At 35.0% G+C, this 24,027-nt stretch overlaps 1 protein-coding gene across 4 annotated transcripts in view; it reads left to right on the top strand.

The window, feature by feature from the left end:
- Mi-2 (chromodomain-helicase-DNA-binding protein Mi-2 homolog) overlaps nt 1-24,027 on the top strand; it is a 692,327-nt gene that overhangs the window by 412,077 nt on the left and 256,223 nt on the right. For all 4 annotated transcript variants that reach the window (XM_090390662.1, XM_090390660.1, XM_090390659.1 and 1 more), the window contains one exon: nt 6,393-6,534. In XM_090390662.1, coding sequence (XP_090246788.1) covers nt 6,393-6,534 — 142 coding nt within the window. The remainder of the gene's footprint in view (nt 1-6,392; nt 6,535-24,027) is intronic.

Below are 24,027 nucleotides of genomic sequence, written 5' to 3'. Positions count from 1 at the left end.
CATTACTTTCACTCTTACATCAAATGCTGTTATAACAAACTCTCTCACTATAGCAACAGGGTATCAGAAATATTCTAAGTGAACTTATATAACAGTGCTATTCCAAAGAAAATTCAAAAGCTAACTATTGTTTATGAACTATTCCTGTAGTCCTTATGGCTTTGCTAAAGTGAGAGTCAACTGTGAGTCACTTTAAGTAATAAGAATATATATGCTCCAGAGTCTCACAATATGAACAAGCAGTGGTCTTTTTTTTTTTTTGTAATTTCTCAGTATAGCAGGTGATATTTGCATACTGACAGCTTACAGATTATTATTATTATTTTTTTTTTTTATTATTATTATTTAACAGGAGAGTGTTCCACTATTATTTCCTATATTATGCTGAGCAAACAAATTAATTGACATCACAATTTCCATTGTCAGGTGCCAACAAGTGATATCCATTAGTACTCCTCCTGTGAGGTGTATTACTGAGCATGGGCATCCATTTATCTGTAGGAATTACAACAGAGAATGCTTGCTTATTCTGACTTTAATATGAGTATTTCATTTCCAGATTCAAGCAGTAGTTGATAAATAGGTTATATCTACAGTCTGGTTGGCCAGGTGGTCATTACCCAGTGTGAGACCATTACCATTAGTACTTCTCTTGAAAAAGGCTTGAAAAAGTTGCATTTGGTCTCTCAAGCAGGATTTCTGGACTATGTAAAAATAAACAAACATAGAAAAAAAAATCATTGGCCCACCCATGGGGCAAATGTACTATAGATTTACAAAAACTTTTCATGGGTGTAAGTCACATAAAAGGGGAAGCTTGATTTACTTCTTTCAGTGATCTTTCCAGAGAATTTGTGATCACTGTTTTTTATTGTAGCATGACTGCATATGCAATTGCAGTAGTTCAAATATCATTATCCAGAGTATCTATTATATGAATGTGCATCTTAGCAATCTAGTAAACGTTGTTCCACCTATAATTTTTTGTTATATGTACATGTTAATTTTTTTTTTTTAATTATTAAACATTCTATATTTGACACCAGCCATAATATCATTTGGTTTAATAATATGATCCATGCAGATTATAAGTAATCATTGAAATAATGTACATCTCTGCCTTACAGACCAAGAATTTTATATGAAACCAGGATGTATGTGTGAGTGACTGAGAGAAGTGCGTTATTGTTCTATTTACACATTTTTATTGTTTTGAATACTTTGCCTTTTATCACATTATTATCATCATCATCAAATTCCTGCCATGTACCCTCAAGGGGGTGTACAGGATATAATAGTACTACATGAAAAATTTACATCATTACTAACTTCCTATCTACAAATTTCCTCCAAATCAGTCTGTTACTTGTCAAGACTCCAATATTATCATTATCAGATCTTATATTTCTATCATCTATGGCACATTGTAACGTATCAATCCACCTATCTTGGTCTTCCTCTGGGTCATTTTCCTGCCAGCCTGGCAGAGAACACTCGTTTTGATAATATTTCCTCGCCCATTCTGTTTAAGTGACCATACCACCTAAGATTAGCTCTGCTAATGCATTCTTGGATGCCGAGAATGTCAAGTTCTTTCCTTATATCCTTGTTTTTAATGTGATATTGCCATTGATGCCATCTGTTCACACCTATAATCTTTCTCAGGACTCTCATATCTGCGGTCTCTAGTCTTTGGTCAAGTGTTTTACTTCTGATCCAGCTCTCAGATCCATAAATTAAAACTGGTTTGAACACTGTCTTGCATAGAGCTAATTTAGTGTCGCGACTAATTTCTCTCATATTCCATATGAATTTATTCATTTGACTTCCTACCATACTAACTTTGTTGATTTTGTTGTCTATTTCCATATTTAATTTACCATCTTCACTAAAAATCATGCCTAAGTAGCTGAAATGTTTTACTTGTTCCACAGGTTTTCCATTTACAACGCAGTTGACATTTTCAACGATTCTGCCTATTTGCATTGTCTTTGTATTGCTGACCTTCATACCATATCTATTACAACAGTTATTCAATTTAGTCAGGGAATCTTGCAGACTTGTAGCAGATTTATTTAGAAGTATAACATCATCAGCATAAAGCAAAGAGCTGACATTAACATCTCAAATTTTGATATCAGGTTTAATACCACTTTCCTTCATATGTGATCCATATAGATAATGAATAACAGAGGGGATAATGTGCATCCTTGTCTGATATCAGATTTAATATTAAATAATCTTCCTGTATACTTCCTTCAATTGTAACTGCGGACTTACAACTCAAATAAAGACTAAGTATTGCTTGATATTATGCCCCATTTGACACCACATAACTGTAGCGTATTGAATAGCTTCTCTCTTGACACCTTCTAATATGTCTTTTCCAAATCGACAAAACTTAAAAGAGATCTTTGTTATATTCCCATGATTTCTCCACTATTTGTCGTAAAGTGAAGTTCTGATCCTGACGACCTCTATTTGACCTGAATCCAGCTTGTTCTTCACCAAGCTTTTCTTCCACAATTCTTCTCAACCGTTTTTCAAGTATACTTGCATATATCTTACCAGGAACATTCAGTAGCGATATACCTCTGTAATTCTCACATTCAGTTTTATTTCCCTTTTTATATATGGGTACTATGAGAGCTCTACTCCAATCATTGGGAATTCGTCCCTCTGTCCACGCATTCTGAACTATGCAGTGCACCTACTGTAAGACTTTTATACCACCATACTTTAGCATTTCTGGTCGAATACCATCTACTCCTGCTGCCTTTCCACATTTCAAGCCTTTCATGGCTTTTTTTACTTCAAGTATGGATATGTATTCCTGACTGCATGCCTGGTCAGTTTTTTTTTTGCCACTGTGCTGTCATCACTGCTTGTTTCATTTAGCAGTTTTTCAATGTAATTACTCCATACTTCAAGGATATCTTTTTCTCCCGTTTTAATGTCACCTTTATCATCTCTAACTCCTTTTACAGCATCTTTCCTCCATTCTTAAGCTTCTTCAACAACCTCCAGAATATTTTGCCACCATCTTGATATTTATTTTCTATATTCTTGCCAAAGTCCTCCCATGACTTTTGTTTAGCTAGTTTTACACAGTGTTTAGCTTTCTTACATTTGTCTCTGTATTCTCTAAGAGCACACGCTGACGTATTTGCCAGGAACGTTTGATATGCTTTCTTCTTTTCCTTCACTGCCTCTTTAACTTCCTGTGTCAACTATGGAGTTCTAATTTTTCTATCCTTGCAGACAACTTCACCACATGCCTCTCTAGCTGAATCAATCAGGGTTTTCTTCAAGGCTTGTCACTGAATCTCCAAGGTATGGTTCCTGTTCTCAAACTCTTTAATTTTTTCTTCAATAATCTTTGTGTATTTTAGTCTACAGTTCACATCTGAGAGCTGCTCATCTTTTATTCGCCTTAAAAGTTTCTTACATGTTATTCTTTTCAATATGAAATTCAGTTTTATCCTGCTCAAGACCAAATAGTGATCACTTCCAATTTCAAATCCTCTGTATGCTCTGGTGTCCTGCACCAGGCAAAAATCATCACTATCAACAATAACATAGTCAATTAGACTTTTTTTATTCCTTGCCTCTTCTCTCCATGTGAATTTGTGCACATTTTTATATTGGAACATGGTGTTAGTAATAACCAGTCCATGTCCTGAGCAGAAATCCAACAGATATTTGCCATTATTATTAGCTTTGCTCTTTTCTCCAAATTTTCCCAAAATATTTTTGCATGTCTGACAATCATTTCCTACTCTGCTATTTAGATCCCCGACAAAGATCAACTTTTCCTTCTTCATTCTGTCAGTTGCTTTTTCTAAAGCAACTGACAGAATGAAGAAGCATATCTACCGTAGTAGAACCTTCTGTGGGACCATAGGCATAAATAAGTCTCATTGTCCAGTTCCCTATTCTCGAGATTGCCTGCCATTCAAAAAGATTAGCCTTGTATTTTGTGTTGAATACTATGGCTACTCCTTCTTTTCCTTGATTGTCATTGCCTGGATATAACATTTTGTATTTATTGCTCAGAAAGATCTCGCCAGTTTTGGTCTTTTTTGTTTCAGTCACCCCTATTATGTCGATCTGGTACTTATCTGATTCCTCAGCTAGCTTCATTTCTTTGCCATTCAGGCTTCTTATGTTGATAGTTCTGATCTTTAACTCTGGTGATGTTGAGTTGGGGTGTGCTTTCAGATTTGTTCCAGTAGCTGACTTTTTGCTGTTTGCCCTGGTTCCCTTGCGAAAACAACGGCGGGCTTGTTTAACCAGGTGACACCCCAGCTGGCATGAAATTTTGTCATGTTGTACCATCATTGTCTATATTGGTTTAAGCCAATAAGAATAGAATTTGGCCAGCTAAATCCCAAATTGCCAGCCCACCCTCGTTCGTTCAGTATCCAGGTAGCTACCCAACAGGGTGCACCACGAGGAGGTTTGGATTGGACATTAGGTCAGAAGCCCTGGTCGTTTCTCCGCATTCCTTTAAAGGCTATGTGGAGGTCTTCTCTCAGTTATACAGCTTTGACCCTTACGCACCCCATAGAGCTCTCATAGTACCCATATATAAAAAGGGAAATAAAACTGAATGTGAGAATTACAGAGGTATTTCTCTACTGAGTGTTCCCGGCAAGATCTATGCAAGTATACTTGAGAAATGGTTGGGAAGAATTGTGGAAGAAAAGCTTGGTGAAGAACAAGCTGGATTGAGGTCAATTAGAGGCTGTCAGGATCAGATCTTCACTTTACGACCAATAGTGAAGAAATTATGGGAATATAACAAAGATCTGTATTTAAGTTTTGTTGATTTGGAAAAGGCATATGACAAGGTTCCAAGAGAGAAGCTATTGAATACGCTAAAGTTATGTTGTGTTAATGAGGCATTATATCAAGCAATACTTGGTCTTTATATTTGAGTTGTAAGTCAGCAGCAGTTAAAATTGAAGGAAGTACTGGAAGATGGTTTAATGTTAAAGCTGGTGTGAGACAAGGATGTACATTATCCCCTTTGTTATTCATTATCTATACGGATCACATTATGAAGGAAAGTGGTATTTAACATGATATCAAAATTGGAGAGGTTGATGTCAGCTCTTTGCTTTATGCAGATGATTTTATACTTCTAAATATATCCGCTACAAGTCTGCATGATTTTCTGACTAAATTGAATAACTGTTGTAATAGATATGGTATGAAGATCAGAAATAAAAAGACAAAGACAATGTAAATAGGCCGAATCTTTGAAAATATCACCTGTGTTGTGAACAGAGAAACTGTGGAACAAGTAAAACATTACAGCTACTTAGGCACGATTTTTAGTGAAGATGGTAAATTAAATATAGAAATAGACAACAGAATCAACAAAGCTGGTATGGTAGGAAGTTAATTGAAGAAATTCATATGGAATAAGAGAGAAATATGTCGTTACACTAAATTAGCTGTATACAAGACGGTGTTCAAACCAGATTTAACTTATGGATCTGAGAGCTGGGTCAGAAGTAAAACACTTGACCAAAGACTAGAGACTGCAGCTATGAGACTCCTGAGAAAGATTAGAGATGTGAACAGATGGCATCAATGGCAATATCATATTAAAAATGAGGATATTAGGAAAGAACTTGACATTGTCGGCATCCAGGAATGCATTAGCTTAGCTAATCTGAGGTAGTATTGTCACATTCAACAGAATGGGAGAGGAAAGAATTAGCAAAACAAGTGTTCTCTGCCAGGTTTGATAGGAAAATGACCCCGAGGAAGAATAAGATATAGGTGGATTGATACGGTGCAAAGTGCCTTAGATGCTAGAAATGTAAGATCTGATAATGTTAGAGTCTTGACAAGTAACAGACTGATTTGGAGGAAAATTGTAGATAGGAAGTTAGTAATGGTGTAAATTTTTCATATAATGCTGTCCTGTACACCCCTTGAGGGTACATGGCAGGAATTTGATGATGATGATGTGGTCAGATGTTGCACACGTTGCAATATTGTTTGTATTTCATGCTTTTTCTCTAAATTTCTTTCTCTCTCTTTTTAAAAAGAAACTGAGTCTGGTATGGTGAAAATCACGTAGATAATGGTAATTTGTAGATCAAAAATTGCTAATTTGATATTTAAAAAAAAAAGCATTAACCCATGAATTCTTGTTTGCTTTTTTATTTATTTATTTATTTTTTTAACAAATTTGAAATCATATTAGTATGATATGCTGGTAGGGCTTGTTTATAGAAACTTTTAAACTTTAATAAAAGTAATCAGATTAAATTCTTAATGTCTGAATATGATATTTCTCATTTCTTTTGAATAGTGTGTATAAATTTTGTTTTTAACAGATGATATAGTTATTCGTTAATTACTTCTTTTTTTAGGAAGTATTATAAATTCATTTTGACACGAAACTTTGAAGCTTTAAATGCCAAAGGAGGTGGACATCAAGTTTCTCTACTTAATATTATGATGGATTTAAAGAAGTGCTGTAACCATCCTTATTTATTTCCTGCTGCTGGCCAGGTAAGGTATCATTGTACGACACTAGAATCTTATATATTCTGCATAAATGTTTAACATCTAACTCTCACTGTAATGCACTCTAGTGGCCAAAGGAATAGTTTGTTATAGATAGTGGATGGTTTATTTACTGTAGCACATGTCCTTTATCCTTTAGTTGATTCTCTGGAATTTTGTCTAGAACTTTCAGGATGTTTGGTATTGTGGATGAATTTATAATTGTGCTTACTTTAGTGAGAGTTGACTGCATTAAGTAATTTTGATTAGGTTCACTACATATGCACCAATAATATTGCGAAGTTGTTTGATTCACTGGCTTTCATTCTCATCTCACATGGTGGATTTCATATTCAACAGAAGTCATCTACTTTTATTAGTGTGTCTTTAGTTGTTTAAATTTGTATAAGTATATAAGCTTAGATAAATAGTTTAGTTTCACATAGGCTCCAGTATATAGTGGGAAGCTTAGCATATAACACCAAAAGAACAGAAGCAAATATAAAACTGTGAATTAACTAAAAAAGAGGAGCAGAGGGGGGGGGATCTGTCTGTGTGTGTGTGTGTGTGTGTGTGTGTGTGTGTGTGTGTGTGTGTGTGTGTGTGTGTGTGTGTGTGTGTGTGTGTGTGTGTGTGTGTGTGTGTAAACATAGGTATAGTAATCATTAGGTTAATTAAAATATTTATTTATTTATTGTAAATTACATTCATCATTTTTTTGCCTTAAGTACTTTGACTGGATGATTCATAGATTAAGACAGATCCTCAATTTCTAACTAGTCATTCCCATCAACTAATTCCAACTGTTGCTCATGAGATGACTGGATTATTCAATTCAGTATGACCAGTACTAGAATATTTAAGTACTCTTATTTCAGATATCAGTTATTGAGCTCTTTGATAAAATGTATCAAAATCTTAATTACTTTTATTGGTAAAGTTTTACGAATTAGGTGATATTTAATAATTTATTTTTTGAAGCATTTGTAGTATCCTATATTTAACTTTTTTATTACTGGAAGGCAAAAAATTTACTCTTCTCTATGAGTTTTAAGTCCTAAGGGTGATTACAGGTGTGATATTATATAGTATTGTGTATATATATATTTATCTGAATGTGGAGTAATGAATTCCTCAGAGTGTCTCAATTTGTAAGTTATGTGAGATATTCTCTACATGGTTCTGAGTATGGTTCCAAGGCTTTAATACCTAAGCCATCTCTTTTCCTTTTATCTGCACATTCTGCTACCATGACAAAGTCTCCCGCTCCTTAGTTTCATTCCCTTCCGAACTTGTTTAAAATAAATGTATTCCTTTCAAATGAAGCTTCACTCTCTTATTTGATTACTACTGAAGAGCCATTAAACTTTTGTATCATACTCCTTAAAAATTCCTCATTATCTTGATATCCCACATCAAGATTGATACTGTTTTTCTCATGTATAGCAGATCTGAGGGAAAATAAGGCCACAGGAAGGTGCAAGTCTGATAAACTTGATAGAATCAGTTTCAATGATTTGTTCTTTCTCTCATAAGGTCCTTTATATTAAGGTCAGCATGAAGTTATGAATATCTTTTTGATATTTAAAAGTTTACAGACTTGCCTGTTTAATATACAGTTGACAGAAAAACGTCTACAGATACTTTAGTTCCAATAACACAAGAAGGAATATTGTTTAGACAAACAAGTTAATATCTTATTGGCATAATGATATCCATGTATATCTTATTATTCTAATTTTAATACATAATTCTAATTATGTACCTTTCACTGATTTTTCTGTTAAATATAATATGAAATGTTGCTTTCCATTGGTGAGTAATGTGGGGACCTGGTTAGCCTTCACTAGTCTTCTGTGATAGCAAAAACCATTTCTTAGTACCATTGTTGTCTGTGCAGTTAGCCTAGTGGCTGTGCGCTTCACACCATATGATTGGGGAAGGAATGGCCCAGGTTCCGATTTCCGTCGAAGATGTGAGGAATTTGAGGATCTTCCTCAGCCATAGCCAAGTTAGCCGGTCTTGGGCGTGGACAGTAGGATTTTTTCTGCCAGTTTATCTGGCATTTTTCATCCCGCAAGCAGGCAAACTGGCCCTGTGAACACACACACACACACACACATGGATCTACAGCTATAAATACTTAACCCCCCACGAGGGGGGGGCTCAACTCACCCCAATAGGGATGGGGGAGAGAAAAGGAGGAAACTTCATACGAATAAATGAAAGTACCATTGTTGCTTTCTTTTGACATTGGAATATTGTTTAGACAAACAAGTTAATATCTTATTGGCATAATGATATCCATGTATATCTTATTATTCTAATTTTAATAAATAATAATAATAAAAAAATTAATGAAATTTGTTCATGGACAAATAATGTGAAGGTGTTTGAACCAATTTAATCACCCTTAGATAACAAATATTACATGACACTCCTTTCACCATTAGATTTTATTTTAATGACCACACCATGTTAATGATGTTAGGTTTAAAATTAAATGAGGATATGCATTTGTTTCAATGATGCAGAGTTTGGAAAAAGAACGAGGAGCAAAACTGATGTTGTGCTTTTCCAGGAGGATTTGAGTAGGCCGTAGATCCTAGATAGTCTTGTATGATATGCCCTCAGGTTTTTTTTGTGTGTGTGTGTGTGTCTAACAATGTGATGTTATCTAATAATTTATGAAATTTAAGCTAAGTATGAAGAAAATTCATTTTATTTTATATTATGTCCCTTGAAATCTTTTTCTATCCTAGTAACTAAAGAGCGTACTTTTTTTAAACCACATTAGGTCTTTATTATGCATGAGAGAAAGTTACACTGGGTGATGAAAATCATCTACGTCCTAAAAAATTGTTTCAGTTCATATCATTGTTCCTTGAAAATTAACTGATGTCAGCTGTTCTTCTGTTCTTCAAATAAACAAATAACCTTGATGGCTTTGAAGTATAGCTTAGTATAATTAAAAAAATAACATAAGAATGAAAGATAGTAATGATAACATAAGATAACAGATCTGCACTCAATAAAAATGTTTAATGTGAAATAAATAGGAAACATCTGCACAGGGCCGGGCTGTGCAGTTGTGCAAATTGTGCACTGCACAAGGGCGCTTGAAGATAGGGGCGCCATTTCACAATGGGAAATAATAAAAAAAGAAAAAATATATATATGTAAATTTTCTTATTCTTGAATATATCGTACTATATAAATATCACAATTACAAATTATAGTTAATGCAATAAAAATGAAATTTTATATCAGTCAAATTATTATGAATTCTAAATAATCTAACAACATTTTTAACTTAATACATCACCAGTTTTTTATAATTTGTTTGAAGTGAAATGTTATCAATATTACCACAGATTTTATTTCACAGAGTAAGCATCGACTCAGCGAAAATTGTATAAATATTCTCGATTGTTTATTATATTTTTAGTGGAAATTGTTAGTTTAAGACAGACAGTGAATTCATACCATCGACAGGGTGTAGGATAGAGGCAGTCTGCCTAACGGCGCTGCTTAATAAGGGCACTCGTTCAGCTGTATTATGGCAACATGATATTTTACAAAAATACTGTGTTTAGTTTAGCAAATAAAAAAGGTGCCATTTCCCATTAACAGTTAAATATGTGCTTATTATATTTTATTAATAAAAAAATTACAGTCATACATACTAAAACTAAGCATTTTAGAACCCACTTATTAGATACTTAAGGAAACAACCCATAAGTATCATACGATGTGAATTTCATAAACTTTTATAATCTATATATATATATATATATATTAAATTATATTATGCATGAATTTTTCTACTCAAATTGTGAATCACTGTTGCTCCCGACTTTCACATTTTACTCCCTGCAGTAAACAATACACCCTCCATGAGCAACTATACTGCAGAAACATGAAAAACAATTTGTTTTATCGTGTCACTAAATAAGGTTCACAGACATTTGCAAACTGTGTAATATATTTCCCAACAAACATTGCAATTAGAGACAACTGGGAATATATAAACATTAACTAATAATCACATCTCCTCTGCTGTACAGATTGGAGCAAACCACATGTTGCAGGTGCATCATATGGTTTTGCTTGACACTACCCCATCATGAACGTGTTAAAACTAAGAAATATATAGTGAATGTATTTCAGATATTATGGAAATCGGTTTAAGAGAATTAGCATTTCAATTCAATTGTCAGCTTGTTTTGTTTGGGTAGTGCGATCTTTTGTTAATACCGCACCAATCATATGCACTTCTTAATAGTTACTTTTTCTCTACTGGCCTACAATCGCACACATCTTTCACTTCTCATTAGTAATTTGTCAAGGATTGCTCATTATGTATCTCAAGTCGTATATTACTGTTAATTTTTGCTTGATATAATCGGAAAGAAGATGACTCTATTTGGGTAGATAACTTTGATTGCACACAAGGAAACTGCTCTCGAGGACAGAAGAAGTGATGGAGAATAGAAGCTTCTTGGTAAGTCATACCCATTTTCAGTTGTTGTTTTTTTTCTGAAAACTTTAGTTTCCGAAAATCCCTACATATATATTGGACCACGAATTTTTAGCTCTAATTTTGGGAAAAAAAGTGCGAGTTATAGTCGAGTAAATATGGTAATTTTTTTAGCTTTCAAATTCTTAAGTATGGATCATTGGTTAAAGACTGGATTTATAAAATGCACAAAAGAGAGCAATATAGCAGATATAGAAATAGGCAATTTCACTTGTCTCATTGATGATAAATTATTTATATTAAGTAAAAATGTATAGTATCTTTATAAATTTTGTTCTATTAAAAATAAATCTTTTTTTTTTTTGTTGTTGTTGTTGAAATGTATATCTAAATTCAAATAAAACAGACATTTAAAATGAAATATATTTTTATTTATTATTATTATTTTGAAAAGGTACTTGGTAATAATGAAAATTAAAGAAGGGGTGCACAGATATCTGAAGTTTCAGAAACATTGATTTATCGAAATATTTAGTCTGAAACATAGGTGTATAGTACGATGTTCATTTTCTTAAATTCAGCTTCGAATTTGGATAGACGAAATAGCGTTTATCCAAATATGCACTTCTTACATTTTTTTCAGCGTCATTTCAATTTGAATGTGAAACATATTGAGTGTATTGTGTATTCTGTGTTTAAGTGACTTTGGACAATTTTTGACTTGTTTTTGTGAATTTCGATTATTATTCATGTAAAATAACTATGTCTATTATATTTTTGCTAAGTTTGAAAATCAGTTTCATTGTTTCATTTTAGTTAATTATTTTATTTTGAAAACAAAAGGTTTTTATCTTATGTTGAGTAGATGTCTAGAAAATAAATAAATTTCAATAAGAGATGTATTTGTCTTGTTCTGGTTGGAAGACGTTGGGGCTGGGGTCCTTTTACTAATTTCTTTAATAAATAATTTTAATATTCTAGAAATTTCTTAATTAATAAACAATTACCAGAATGTAAAAAATATTAAATAAATATCACTGAGAAATCAATCAGTGCCTAATATCTCTACTTGCTAATTTTCAAAAAAATACCTAAAATGTAAGCATATTTATTATTCAACACATCTGAAAAATCAAATTCTGTAGTAAAAAAAAATAGTCAGTTTTGGACCATTCACTTTAAAAATAATATGGGTTAAAAAATAAGTTTAAGGGAAAATTTCAGTAATTATTATTTATTTTGGTGGACAACTTTTAACACTCTTCTTATTTTAAAGTCTAGCCAAGTATGTTAACCCTCAGATGTCGGAAAAAAAGCCAAAGAAGTTATCTGCACAAAACAGTTAAAGACAATTGCAACGAGTGCAACTGGAACATAAATTGGCTAGATCACTGAATAAATTTTTAACTTCAGGACCACATAAAAATTGAAGAACAGAAAGTTCTGACAAGCAAGTATTCCGTGTAGCTCTACTACAGAAAAAGAGAGGACACAAGATAACTATGAAGAAACAAATGTTATATGCGAAAATGAAACTGGCCTGACAGGACTGTCTACAGAAGTTGCAGCAGAAGAAATATTGGATTCCGATTCAGCGAAACATGAAACTTCAAATTTTACTTAAAAATTTTAATGTTAATGATCCAGGTACTTGGCCGAATCATATTACTACCAAAGTTAGAGATTGGTTAGTTGAGCATTGCCCGTATCAAATAGTTAATAAAGAATTTCCCAAATATGAATCTGGCCGCGAGTTTTCTGATTCATCCTATTATCGAACTTTAGCAAACGGAGAAAAACTTTTACGAAGTTATTTAGTTTATCTAGAATCGAGAAATTCGGTTTTCTGTTATTATCACAAAATATTTGGTAGTCAAAATTCCCAACTTATTAACGAATACAGTTGTAATGATTGGCAACGTTTGAGTCATATACTAAAAACACACGAGACAAGTTACGCGCACATTAAGAACTGTTCAAAATAAGCGAACTTAAAATGTCGTTGATTAAGAAATGCATTATTGATTGCACACAACAAAGATTATACGAAACTGAGAAAAAATATTGGCAATCGGTTATAGAACAGTTAATCTACATAATACAATATTTGTCGAGACAGTGTATAGCTTTTAGAGGTTCTTCACAAAAACGTTTTAAAAATGATAATGGCAATTTTTTTCGATAATGGCAGAACACTTGCATCCCATCCAAACAATACAAAAAAGGAACATTGCTCATTATTTAGGTGATAAAATACAAAATGAAATCATCCGTATAATTTCTGAAGCTATAAAACAAAAAAATTTAGAAATGGTTAAAGAGGCGAAATATTATTCATTAATTCTTGACACTACTCCGGATATAAGCCACACAGAACAATTATTTATTGCTATTAGATTTGTTAATCAAAATAAAGTTTTTATTCTTACTAGATAGCTTAAGGAAATTACAACGTACAATAGAATATATATTAAAATAAATTTTAATACATTTCTGATATTTTGGCAATGTCACGTTGCCATTATCACAGGAATTTAAATACAAGACACCCAAGCACAACACACAGTAAATGAGGAACGAGGTAGGAAGCTATTCTTTCTCCTAAAATTCCTGATGGTACCCCCCTAGCAGGCAATGTTGGTATTCTTGGCCGATTGGGCTGAAAGTCTTCTGATGTAGGTTTCCCAAATTTGGGGCAGTCTCATGCAACCAAATTTGTTGAAGTTTGGATTGTTTCTTAGGGCCGAGGCTGATTCCATGAATAGCCTTCCGTATTTGAATTTACTACATTGTATTATTGTGGCTTTCTTCCACCGTATTCTATGGCGGGTATCCAGCGCATGGTCTACAAGACCAGACTAGCTGTATTGGTGAAAACGGATGTAGTTCTTGTGCTCTGAAATTCCGATATTAGCAGTCCTGCTTGTTTACCGAAAGTAGGACAGCTTTCAACTGCAAGGGACTTGGTATACACTAAGTAGGTCTAGGGGGAATGGCTGGTCTTTAGTGGAGCGGATAAGTGATGCCAATTTTTTATTTCCTATTTCCGAGGTGTGTCGAATATAGGAAATGGTGATAGATTTAGAATAATCTTTGTTGTGAAGGGGGGGAAGAGGGGTTGTGGTTTCAATCAGGGGTGTGGTTTATTGGTTTCAATCGGGGAGTGCTTAAAGGTCAAAGCTGTATAACTGAGTGGAGACCTCCACATAGCCTTTAAAGGAATGCGGAGAACCGACCAGGGCTTCTGACCTAATGTCCAATCCTCACCTTCTCGTGGTGCACCCTGTTGGGTATCTACCTGGATATTGAGCGAACGAGGATGAGCTGGCAATTTGGGATTTAGCTGACCAAATTGTATTCCTATTGGTTTAACCAAAATACAAAATGATAATACAACATGACAAAATTCAAGCCAGCTGGAGTGTTGCCTGGTTAAACAAGGCCCCCGTTGTTTTCACCGGGGAACCAGGGCAAACAGCGAAAAGTCAGCTACTGGAACAAATCTGAAAACAAAACCCCAAATCAACATCAACAGAGTTAAAGATCGGTACTATCAACATAAGAAGCCTGAATGGTAAAGAAATGGAGCTAGTGGAGGAATCAGATAAGTACCAGATAAACATAATAGGGGTGACTGAAACAAAAAAGACAAAAACTTGTGAGATCTTTCTGAGCATTAAATACAAAATGTTATATTCATGCAATGACAATCAAGAAAAAGAAGGAGTAGCCATAGTATTCAACACAAAATACGAGGCAAATCTTCTTGAATGGCAGGCAGTGTCATGTAGAGTAATTTGGGCAAATATCAGAATGGGGAACTGGACAATGAGACTTATTTGTGCCTATGGTCCCACAGAAGGCGCTACTAAGATAGATGTGGAGGAATTTTTTGAGGCTCTAGAGAAAGCAACTGACAGAATGAAAAAGGAAAAGTTGGTCCTTGTTTGGGATCTAAATAGCAGAGTAGGAATTGATTGTCAGACATACAAAAATGTTTTGGGAAAATTTGGAGAAAAGAGCAAAGCTAATAATAATGTCAAATACCTGTTGGATTTCTGCTCACGACATGGACTGGTTATTACTAACACCATGTTCCAACATAAAAACACAAATTCACATGGAGAGAAGAGGCAAGGAATAAAAAAAAAGTCTCACTGACTATCTTATTGTTGATAGTGATGTTTTCTCCCTGGTGCAGGACGCCAGAATGTACAGAGAATTTGAAATTCGAAGTGATCACTATTTAGTCTTGAGCAGGATAAAATTGAATTTCATATTGAAAAGAATGACATGTAAGAAAGTTTTAAAGCAAATAAAAGTTGAGCAGCTTTCAGATGTGAACTGTAGACTAAAATACACAAAGATTATTGAAGAAAAAATGAAAGAGTTTGAGAACAGGAACCAAATCTTGGAGATTCAGTGGCAAGCCTTGATTGATTCAGATAGAGAGGCATGTGGTGAAGTTGTTTGCATGGATAGAAAAATTTAGAACTCCACAGGAGTGGACACAGGAAGTTAAAGAGGCAGTGAAGGAATAGAAGAAAGCATATCAAAAGTTCCTGGCAAATAAGTCAGCTTGTGCGCTTAGAGAATACAGAGACAAATGTAAGGAAGCTAAACAGTGTGTAAAACTAGCTAAACAAAAGTCATGGGAGGACTTTGGCAAGAATATAGAAAGTAAATATGAAGAAGGTGGCAAAATATTCTGGAGGTTGTTGAAGAAGCTTATGAATGGAGGAAAGAGTGCTGTAAAAGGAGTTAGAGATGACAAAGGTGACATGAAAACGGGACAAAGGGATATCCTTGAAGTATGGAGTAATTACTTTGAAAAACTGCTAAATGAAACAAGCAGTGATGACAGCACATTGGTAAAAAAACACTGACCAGGCATGCAGTCTGGAATACATACCCCATACTTGAAGTAGAAAAAGCCACCAAAGGCTTGGAATGTCTAAAGCAGCAGGAGTAGATGATATTCGACCAGAAATGCTGAAGAATGGTGTTATAAGAGTCTTACAGTGGCTGCACTGCATAGTTCAGAAAGCCTAGACAGAGGGACAAATTCCCAATGATTGGAGTAGAGCTCTCATAGTACCCATATATAAAAAGGGAAATAAAACTGAATGTGAGAATTACAGAGGTATTTCCCTACTGAGTGTGCCTGGCAAGATCTATGCAAGTATATTTGAGAAACGGCTGAGAAGAATTGTGGAAGATAAGCTTGGTGAAGAACAAGCTGGATTCAGGCCAAATAGAGCCTGTCATGATCAGATCTTCACTTTACGACAAATAGTCGAGAAAGCATGGGAATATAACAAAGATCTGTATTTAAGTTTTGTCAATTTGGAAAAGGCATATAACAAGGTGCCAAGAGAGAAGCTATTCAATACGCTACAGTTATGTGGTTCAATGGGGCATCATATCAAGCAATACTTAGTCTTTATTTGAGTTGTAAGTCAGCAGTTAGAATTGAAGGTGGTACAGGAAGATGGTTTAATGTTAAATCTGGTGTGAGACAAGGATGTACATTATCCCCTCTGTTATTCATTATCTATACGGATCACATTATGAAGGAAATTGATATTAAACATGATATCAAAATTGTTGATGTTAATGTCAGCTCTTTGCTTTATGAGGACGATGTTATACTTCTAAATAAATCCGCTACAAGTTTGTAAGATTCCCTGACTAAATTGAATAACTGTTGTAATAGATATGGTATGAAGGTCAGCAGTAAAAAGACAAAGACAATGAAAATAGGCAGAATCATTGAAAATGTCAACTGTGTTGTGGATGGAGAACCTGTGGAACAAGTGAAACATTTCAGCTACTTAGGCACGATTTTTAGTGAAGATGGTAAATTAAATATGGAAATTGAGAACAGAATCAACAAAGCTGGTATGGTAGGAAGTCAATTGAATAAATTCATATGGAATAAGAGAGAAATTAGTAGGAACACTAAATTAGCTGTATACAAGACAGTGTTCAAACCAGTTTTAACTTATGGATCTGAGAGCTGGGTCAGAAGTAAAACACTTGACCAAAGACTAGATACCACAGATATGAGAGTCCTGAGAAAGATTAGTGGCATGAACAGATGGCATCAATGGCAATATCATATTAAAAACGAGAATATTAGGAAAGAACTTGACATTGTAAGCATCCAGGAATGCGTTAGCAGAGCTAATCTCAGGTGGTATGGTCACTTAAACAGAATGGGCCTGGAAAGATTAGCAAAACAAGTGTTCTCTTCCAAGTTGGCAGGAAAACGACCCAGAGGAAGACCAAGGTATAGGTGGATTGATACAGTACAAAGTGTCTTAGACGATAGAAATATAAAATCTGGTAATGTTGGAGTCTTGACAAGTAACAGACTGATTTGGAGGAAAATTGTAGATAAGAAGTTAGTAATGATGTGAATTTTTCATGTAGTACCATCATATCCTATACACCCCTTGAGGGTACATGGCAGGAATTTGATGATAATGATATTTTTTTTTTTTTTTTTTTTTTTGATTTTTTTTGGGTGGTAGCCAATTGCCTAAGAAAATATTGAGAATGTGGTTCAGTTCTGTGGTTAGGGCATTGTCATTTGAACAGATAAGTTTAGCCTTGTTGTGTAGTGTCTTAATGACTCCATATTGTTGTGGGGGGGGGGGATTGTTGGTAAATGTATCTGCCTGTATGGGTGGGTTTTCTATAAACTGAGAAAACCAATCCATCAGGCTGGCAGGTGACTAGTGTGTCTAAGAAAGGAAGGCAGTTGTTTTTTTTCTTCTTCCAGGGTGAACTTGATTCTGGGGTGTTGGGTGTTGAAGTGTGCTAGTAAGGAGAGGAGTGTATCGGAGCCATGTGGCCAAATAGCGAACACGTCATCAATAACCAAGCCATATGGTTGGTTTTTGGGGACACAGTTTAAGGCTTTCTCTTTAAAAGTCTCCATATAAAAGTGGCCCAGAGTGGGGAGAGAGAGAGTGGAGAACCCATGGCTATCCTATCTATTTGTTTATAGAATTTCCTTGCTAATCAAAATAGCCTGACTTCATTGTGAACTGAAATATGACTGTGATATCGGGAGAAAATTTAGCTTGGATTAGGTATAAGGATTCTTTGAGTGGGACATTTGTGAATAGGGAGAAGACATCAAAACTGACCATTACATCAGTGTGTTTGAGTGTAAGGTTTTCTATGCTGGCTTTGACGTGGGCTGAGTTTTTTTTTTTGTTGTTGTGTGAAGATGTGTTGCCAGTATAGTATGTGAGGTCTTTGGCCAAATGTTTAGCTAGTTTGTATGTGGGGGAATCAATGCCATCCACTATGGAATGTAATGGCACATTTTCTTTGTATTTTTGGGAGTCCATATATACGGAGGTGGTGGGGGGGTATGTAGTTAAATGGTTTTAATTTGTTAGTGACTTCTACAGGCCAAGAAGTGACGTTCTTAAGGAGTCTGTGGAGTTTTCTAATTTGTGGGTTGGTGGGATGTACTTGAAGTAGCCTGATCTAACAATAGAGCTTACCTGTGTAATCCTTCTGGTTAAGTAATACAGTAGTGTTCCCTTTATCCGCTTTAGTGATTATTATTTCCTTGTTTTTCTTTAATTCCTGCAGAGATTTAATTTCCTTATTAGGCATGTTGGTTTTTGGTGGTTTGCTTTGGTCAGAACACAAGCCACATGCAGTCTAATATCGTTGGCGTCGTGGTTTGGAAGGTGTCGTATCCCGCATTCAATTTGTATCATAATGTCTTCAGCGGGTATTCTTCTGGGCGCAATAGCAAAGTCGTGGCCACGTGAGAGAGCATCGAGTGCTTCAGGTTTCAAACTAATTCACAAAAGGTTGACTACCTTTCGTCAATTAGTTGTGGTTCGGAGTTAGAGTTCTTTTTTAAATTCTCAAATTTTTTTATGTGTCGTTCCTTTACTTTTTTAAATTCTTTATCCGCAACAGTGCACGAGATATCGTATAAAATAGACCAAATCTCGTGGGTTAAGGTGCAGGAAAGCTCATCTTCGAGTGCCTGGATAGCAAAGTTAGCATCGATAAGGGAACGGCAAGTAGTGGCGATTTGTTCCCTGAGCAAAGGCTATTGATGGAATCAGCCTTAGCCCTAAGAAACAATCCAAACCTCAACAAATTTGGTTGCCTGAAACTGCCCCAAATTTGGGAAACCTGCATCAGAAGACCTTCAGCTCAATCGGCCAAGAATACCAACATTGCCTGCTAGGGGGCACCATCAGGACTTTCAGGAGAAAGAATAGCTTTCTGCTTCATCCCTCATTTACTATGTCTTGCACTTAAGTTCCTGTGATAATGGCAAAGTGACGTTGCCGAAATATTGGAAGTGCATTAAAATTTATTTTGATGTATATTCTATTGTATGTTGTAATTTCCTTAAGCTATTTAGTAAAAATGTATAACCACTGTCTAAGCCTTTCCATGAGAATCAAAATAAAGATACAAATATAGCATTACTAAATCACTTAAGGAATTGAACAATGTAGATAAGATTATAAATTAAATTACACTTTAATAAATATTTCCGATATTTCGGTAACGTCACATTGCCACCTTCGAAAGGGAACTTACAAAATAAAAGGCACTTGCATGTAGGCACTACATCACAGTAACTGAGAGTGAAGAGATGAAGCTATTGTTCTCCTAAAAGTCCTGATGGTACCCTCTAGCGGGCTAAGCAGGTGTTCTTGGCTGCTGTTGGGCTGAAGGTCTGCTGATGTAAGCCTCGAAAATTTGGGGCAGTCGCATACAACCAAATTTGTTGAGGTTTGGAGAGTTTCTTAGGGCTGAGGCTGTTTCCATAAATAGTCTTTCAAATTTTTATTTGCTACGGTGTCTTATTGTAGCTTTCTTCCACCATATTCTGTGGTGTGTATCCAGAGCATGGTCTGCAAGATCAGAGTGGCTATACTGGTGAAAACGGATGTAGTCCTTGTGTTCTGAAATTCTGATATTTGCTGTCCTGCCTGTTTGTCCAAAGTAGGACAGCTTACAGCTGCAAGGGACCTGGTATACACCAGGTAGGTCTAGGGGGGAGTGGTTGGTCTTTAGTGGAGCGGATAAGGGATGCCAATTTTCTGTATGGCCTGTAACAGGAAGTCAGGTCATGTTTTTTTAAGATTTTGGTAATTTCTTTCGAAGTGCCTCGGATGTAGGGAATGGTGATGGATTTAGAGTAATCCTTGTTGGGGAGGGGGGGGGGGGTTTGTAAGTTTTAATATTTTTTGGATTTTTTTGATGGGGGGTGTAGCCATTGGTTGAGAAAGTGTTGAGGATGTGATTTAGTTCAGTATTTAGGGCCATGTCATTAAAACAGATTAGTTTAGCCCTGTTGTATAGTGTTTTCACCACTTCATATTGTTGGTGAATGTACCTGCTTGTATGGGTGGGTTTTCTATAAACTGAGAAAACCAAGGTTCCATCAGCCTGACGGGTGACCAGTGTGTCTAGGAAAGGGAGGCTGTTGTTTTCCTCTTTTTCAAGGGTGTTGGTTGTTTAAGTGTGTTAAGAAGGAGAGGAATGTATCAGAGCCATGTGGCCAAATATGGGTAGAGTGGTGAACCCATGGCTGTCCGCTCTATTTGTTTGTAGAATTTTCCCTGCCAAACAAAATAGCCTGAGTTCGTTGTGAACTGAAATAGGGCTTATATATCGGGAGAAAATTTAGCTTGGATTATAACTAAAGTTTCCTTGAGTGGGACATTTGTGAATAAGGAGGAGACGTCAAAGCTGACCATTATGTCAGTATGTTGGAGTGTAAGGTTTTCTATGCTAGCTTTGAAGTGGGCTGAGTTTTTTTATGTGTGATGGTGTGTTGCCAGTATAGTGTGTGAGCACTTTGGCCAAATGTTTAGCTAATTTGTATGTGAGGGGAATCAATGCCATCCACTATGGGACGTAATGGCACATTTTCTTTATGTATTTTTGGGAGTATGTGGGGGGGGGTATAGAGTTAAACGGCTTTAATCTGTTGGTAACTTCTACAGGCCAAGAAGTGACTTTCTTAAGGAGCCTGTGAAGTTTTCTGATTTGTGAGTTGGATTGTATTCGATAAGAAGGTAAGTAGCCTGATCTAATAGAAGAGCATTAAACTTACCTGTGTAGTCCTTTTGGTTAAGTACTTCAGTTGCATTTTCCTTATCCGCTTTGGTGATAAGTATTTCTTTATTATTCCTCATTTCCTGCAGAGCTTTATATTCCTTGTTGGATATGTTGGTTTTTGGTGGTCTTGCTTTGGAAAGCACACAAGCTGCATCCACTCTTACACTGTTGGCGATATGATGTGGAAGGTTTGGAGAGTTGGCGAAGTTGTGGCCACGTGAAAGCACGTTGAGTGCTTCAGGGTGACTGAAGGAAGGTTGATTACGGTGTTGGTAGGAAGTTTAGGATTGACGGTAAAGTTCTTTTTGAATTTTTTGAATTTTTTCATCTGTCGGCCTGGTATTTTTTCAAATTTTTTCTCTGCAGCGGTACTAGGTCCCTTGCAGCTGTAAACTGTCTTACTTTGGCCCAACAGGCAGGCCAGCGAATATCAGAATTTCTGAACATAAGGACTACATCCATTTTTCATAAGTACAGCCATTCTGGTCTTGCAGACCATGCTCTGAATACACGCCACAGAATACGGTGGAAGAAAGCTACAGTAATACACCGTAGCAAATACAAATTCGAAAGACTATTTATGGAAACAGCCTCAGCCCTAAGGAACTCTCCAAACCTCAGCAAATTTGGTTGTTTGCGACTGCCCCAAATTTGGGAGGCTTACATCAGCAGACCTTCAGCCCAACGGCCAAGAACACCTACTTAGCCTGCTAGAGGGCACCATCAGGACTTTTAGGAGAACAATAGCTTCATTTCTTCATTCTCAGTTACTGTGTTGTAGTGCCTACGTACACGTGCCTTTTTTTGTAAGTTCCCTTTTGATGATGGCAACGTGACGTTGCCGAAATATCGGAAATATTTATTAAAGTGTAATTTAATTTATAATGTTATCTATGTTGTTCAATTCCTTAAGTGATTTAGTAATGTAGTAACAAATATAGCAGAAATTCATGAACATTTTTTTGGTTTTCAATCTGTAGAAAATACCACTGGGCAAGGACTATTTCAATTTATAAAAAATTATTTAAAATTATTAAATATTAACATTTTGTATTTATGCGACCAAGCTTATGTTAACTGTTTCAAATATGCGAGGTAGACATAATGGATTGCAGAAAAAAATCCTTGAAATTAATTCAAGGGCATTTTTTTATTCCATGTGCTGCTCATTCATTAAATTTGGTAGTTAATGATGCAGCTAAGATATCCTGTGAAATTAAATTTTTTTTGGCTAATACAGGAATTATATAATTATTTTTCAATATCTGAAGCGTTGGGCTATGTTAAAAAAAACATATTCGTGTTTTAAATTTTAAACTACTTTCTGCTACTAGGTGGGAAAGTAGAGTAGAAGGAATGAAGCCACTTAAAAATAATATCAAGGAAATTTACCAGGCTCTTCTTGTTATGGAAGATGAAACTAAAGATATCGATTCTTGGGTTCAGGCAGACAACTTAATTTCAAAAATTTATTAGTTTAAATTTATTTGCTCTGTTCATATTTGTTACGAAATCTTAAGTCTCGTAAATGTTGCAAGCAAAATAATGCAGAATCCGACATTTGATCAGAAAAAAAAAATGTTGATTATGTTATACAAGAATTAAATACTCACTGAACAGACCAATATTTTGAAAATATTATTAGAACTGCAAAAGAAGTAGCAAACAATGTTAATATTGATCCTAGTTTTCCAGACATTCTCAAAAGAACAAAAACAAAAATGTTTGGTTACAAAGCATCAGATGAGACAACGCATGATCCTAAACAAAATTTTAAAATAAATTTTTCTTCACGATTTTAGGCACGACAATAACTTCAGTCCCAGAAAGATCATACTCTTAAAACAACATAGTGATGACTTTAAAGTTATAAGAGACATTAGCAAATTAAAAGATTGGAGCGATGAAGATTTAATGAAACATTCTAAAGATTTGCACTTAAAACTGAGCGACAATCAAGATTCCGACAATTGAGATATTGATGGCATGACTTTATTTGAGGAATTAAAAACTTTGCAATGTTTTATTAAAAAAGGGTCGGCTCTTCAGGATGTTTTAAATTATATATACGAAAATAAATTAACCGGCATGTTTCCGAATACTGTGATTGTGATGCGTATTTATTGAATATTACCAATATCTGTAGCATCAGGGGAAAGAAGTTTTTCAAAACTGAAATTAATAAAAAATTATTTGCAGCGAACAATGTCTGGAGAGCGTCTAACGGATTCATCAATTATATCAATTAAAAATAATATGGATTCATTAGACCAGAGCTTCCCAAAGTGTGTGTGTCGCACGTTAGTGTGTTGGCTGCAATGTGAAGGTGTGTTGTACGAACATAAAGCATTAAACAGAATAATCACTGAAAATTTCCACAGCGGACCCATTTCGCAAAGTACCAGTACGACTTTTACTTAGCACCGTCAAAATTATATATACGAACTATCTTTTAATTATTTTTAACTCTTAAGAATCTTTCATATCAATATATTTCGATAAATAATGGAGAATAAATGCAGCTGAATTATCCCTGTGGTTTTATCACGTAGTTGCTCGGTTTTATTATCGTTCGACCAATAAAAATAAAGTGCACCACTTATTCATACAAATGTTATTATTGATGTTTATTCTAACTGCAATGTGAATAAATGAAGAGCTGGTGCTTTTATTTTATGTTTAGTTACTGTTAAAGCTTTACCATAAATTCGCACAGTTTTACAAAATATAATTGTAAAAGCATATACTTAAACTACATCCGATCTGGCCACGTGACCCATGAGAGGCACATCAGACTGAATTACTGTGCTGCGAAATTATGTTTGTCTAAAAAGCATATCACCAACATGAAAAGTTCGGAAAGCACTGCATTAGATATTAATGATATTATTAAAAAT

This window comes from Typopeltis vanoorti, chromosome 3, assembly GCF_054136105.1.
Source record: "Typopeltis vanoorti isolate ZY-2024b chromosome 3, IOZ_Tvanoo_1.0, whole genome shotgun sequence".
Taxonomy (NCBI): Eukaryota; Metazoa; Arthropoda; class Arachnida; order Uropygi; family Thelyphonidae; genus Typopeltis; species Typopeltis vanoorti.
This window is presented reverse-complemented; position numbering and strand designations above follow the sequence as displayed.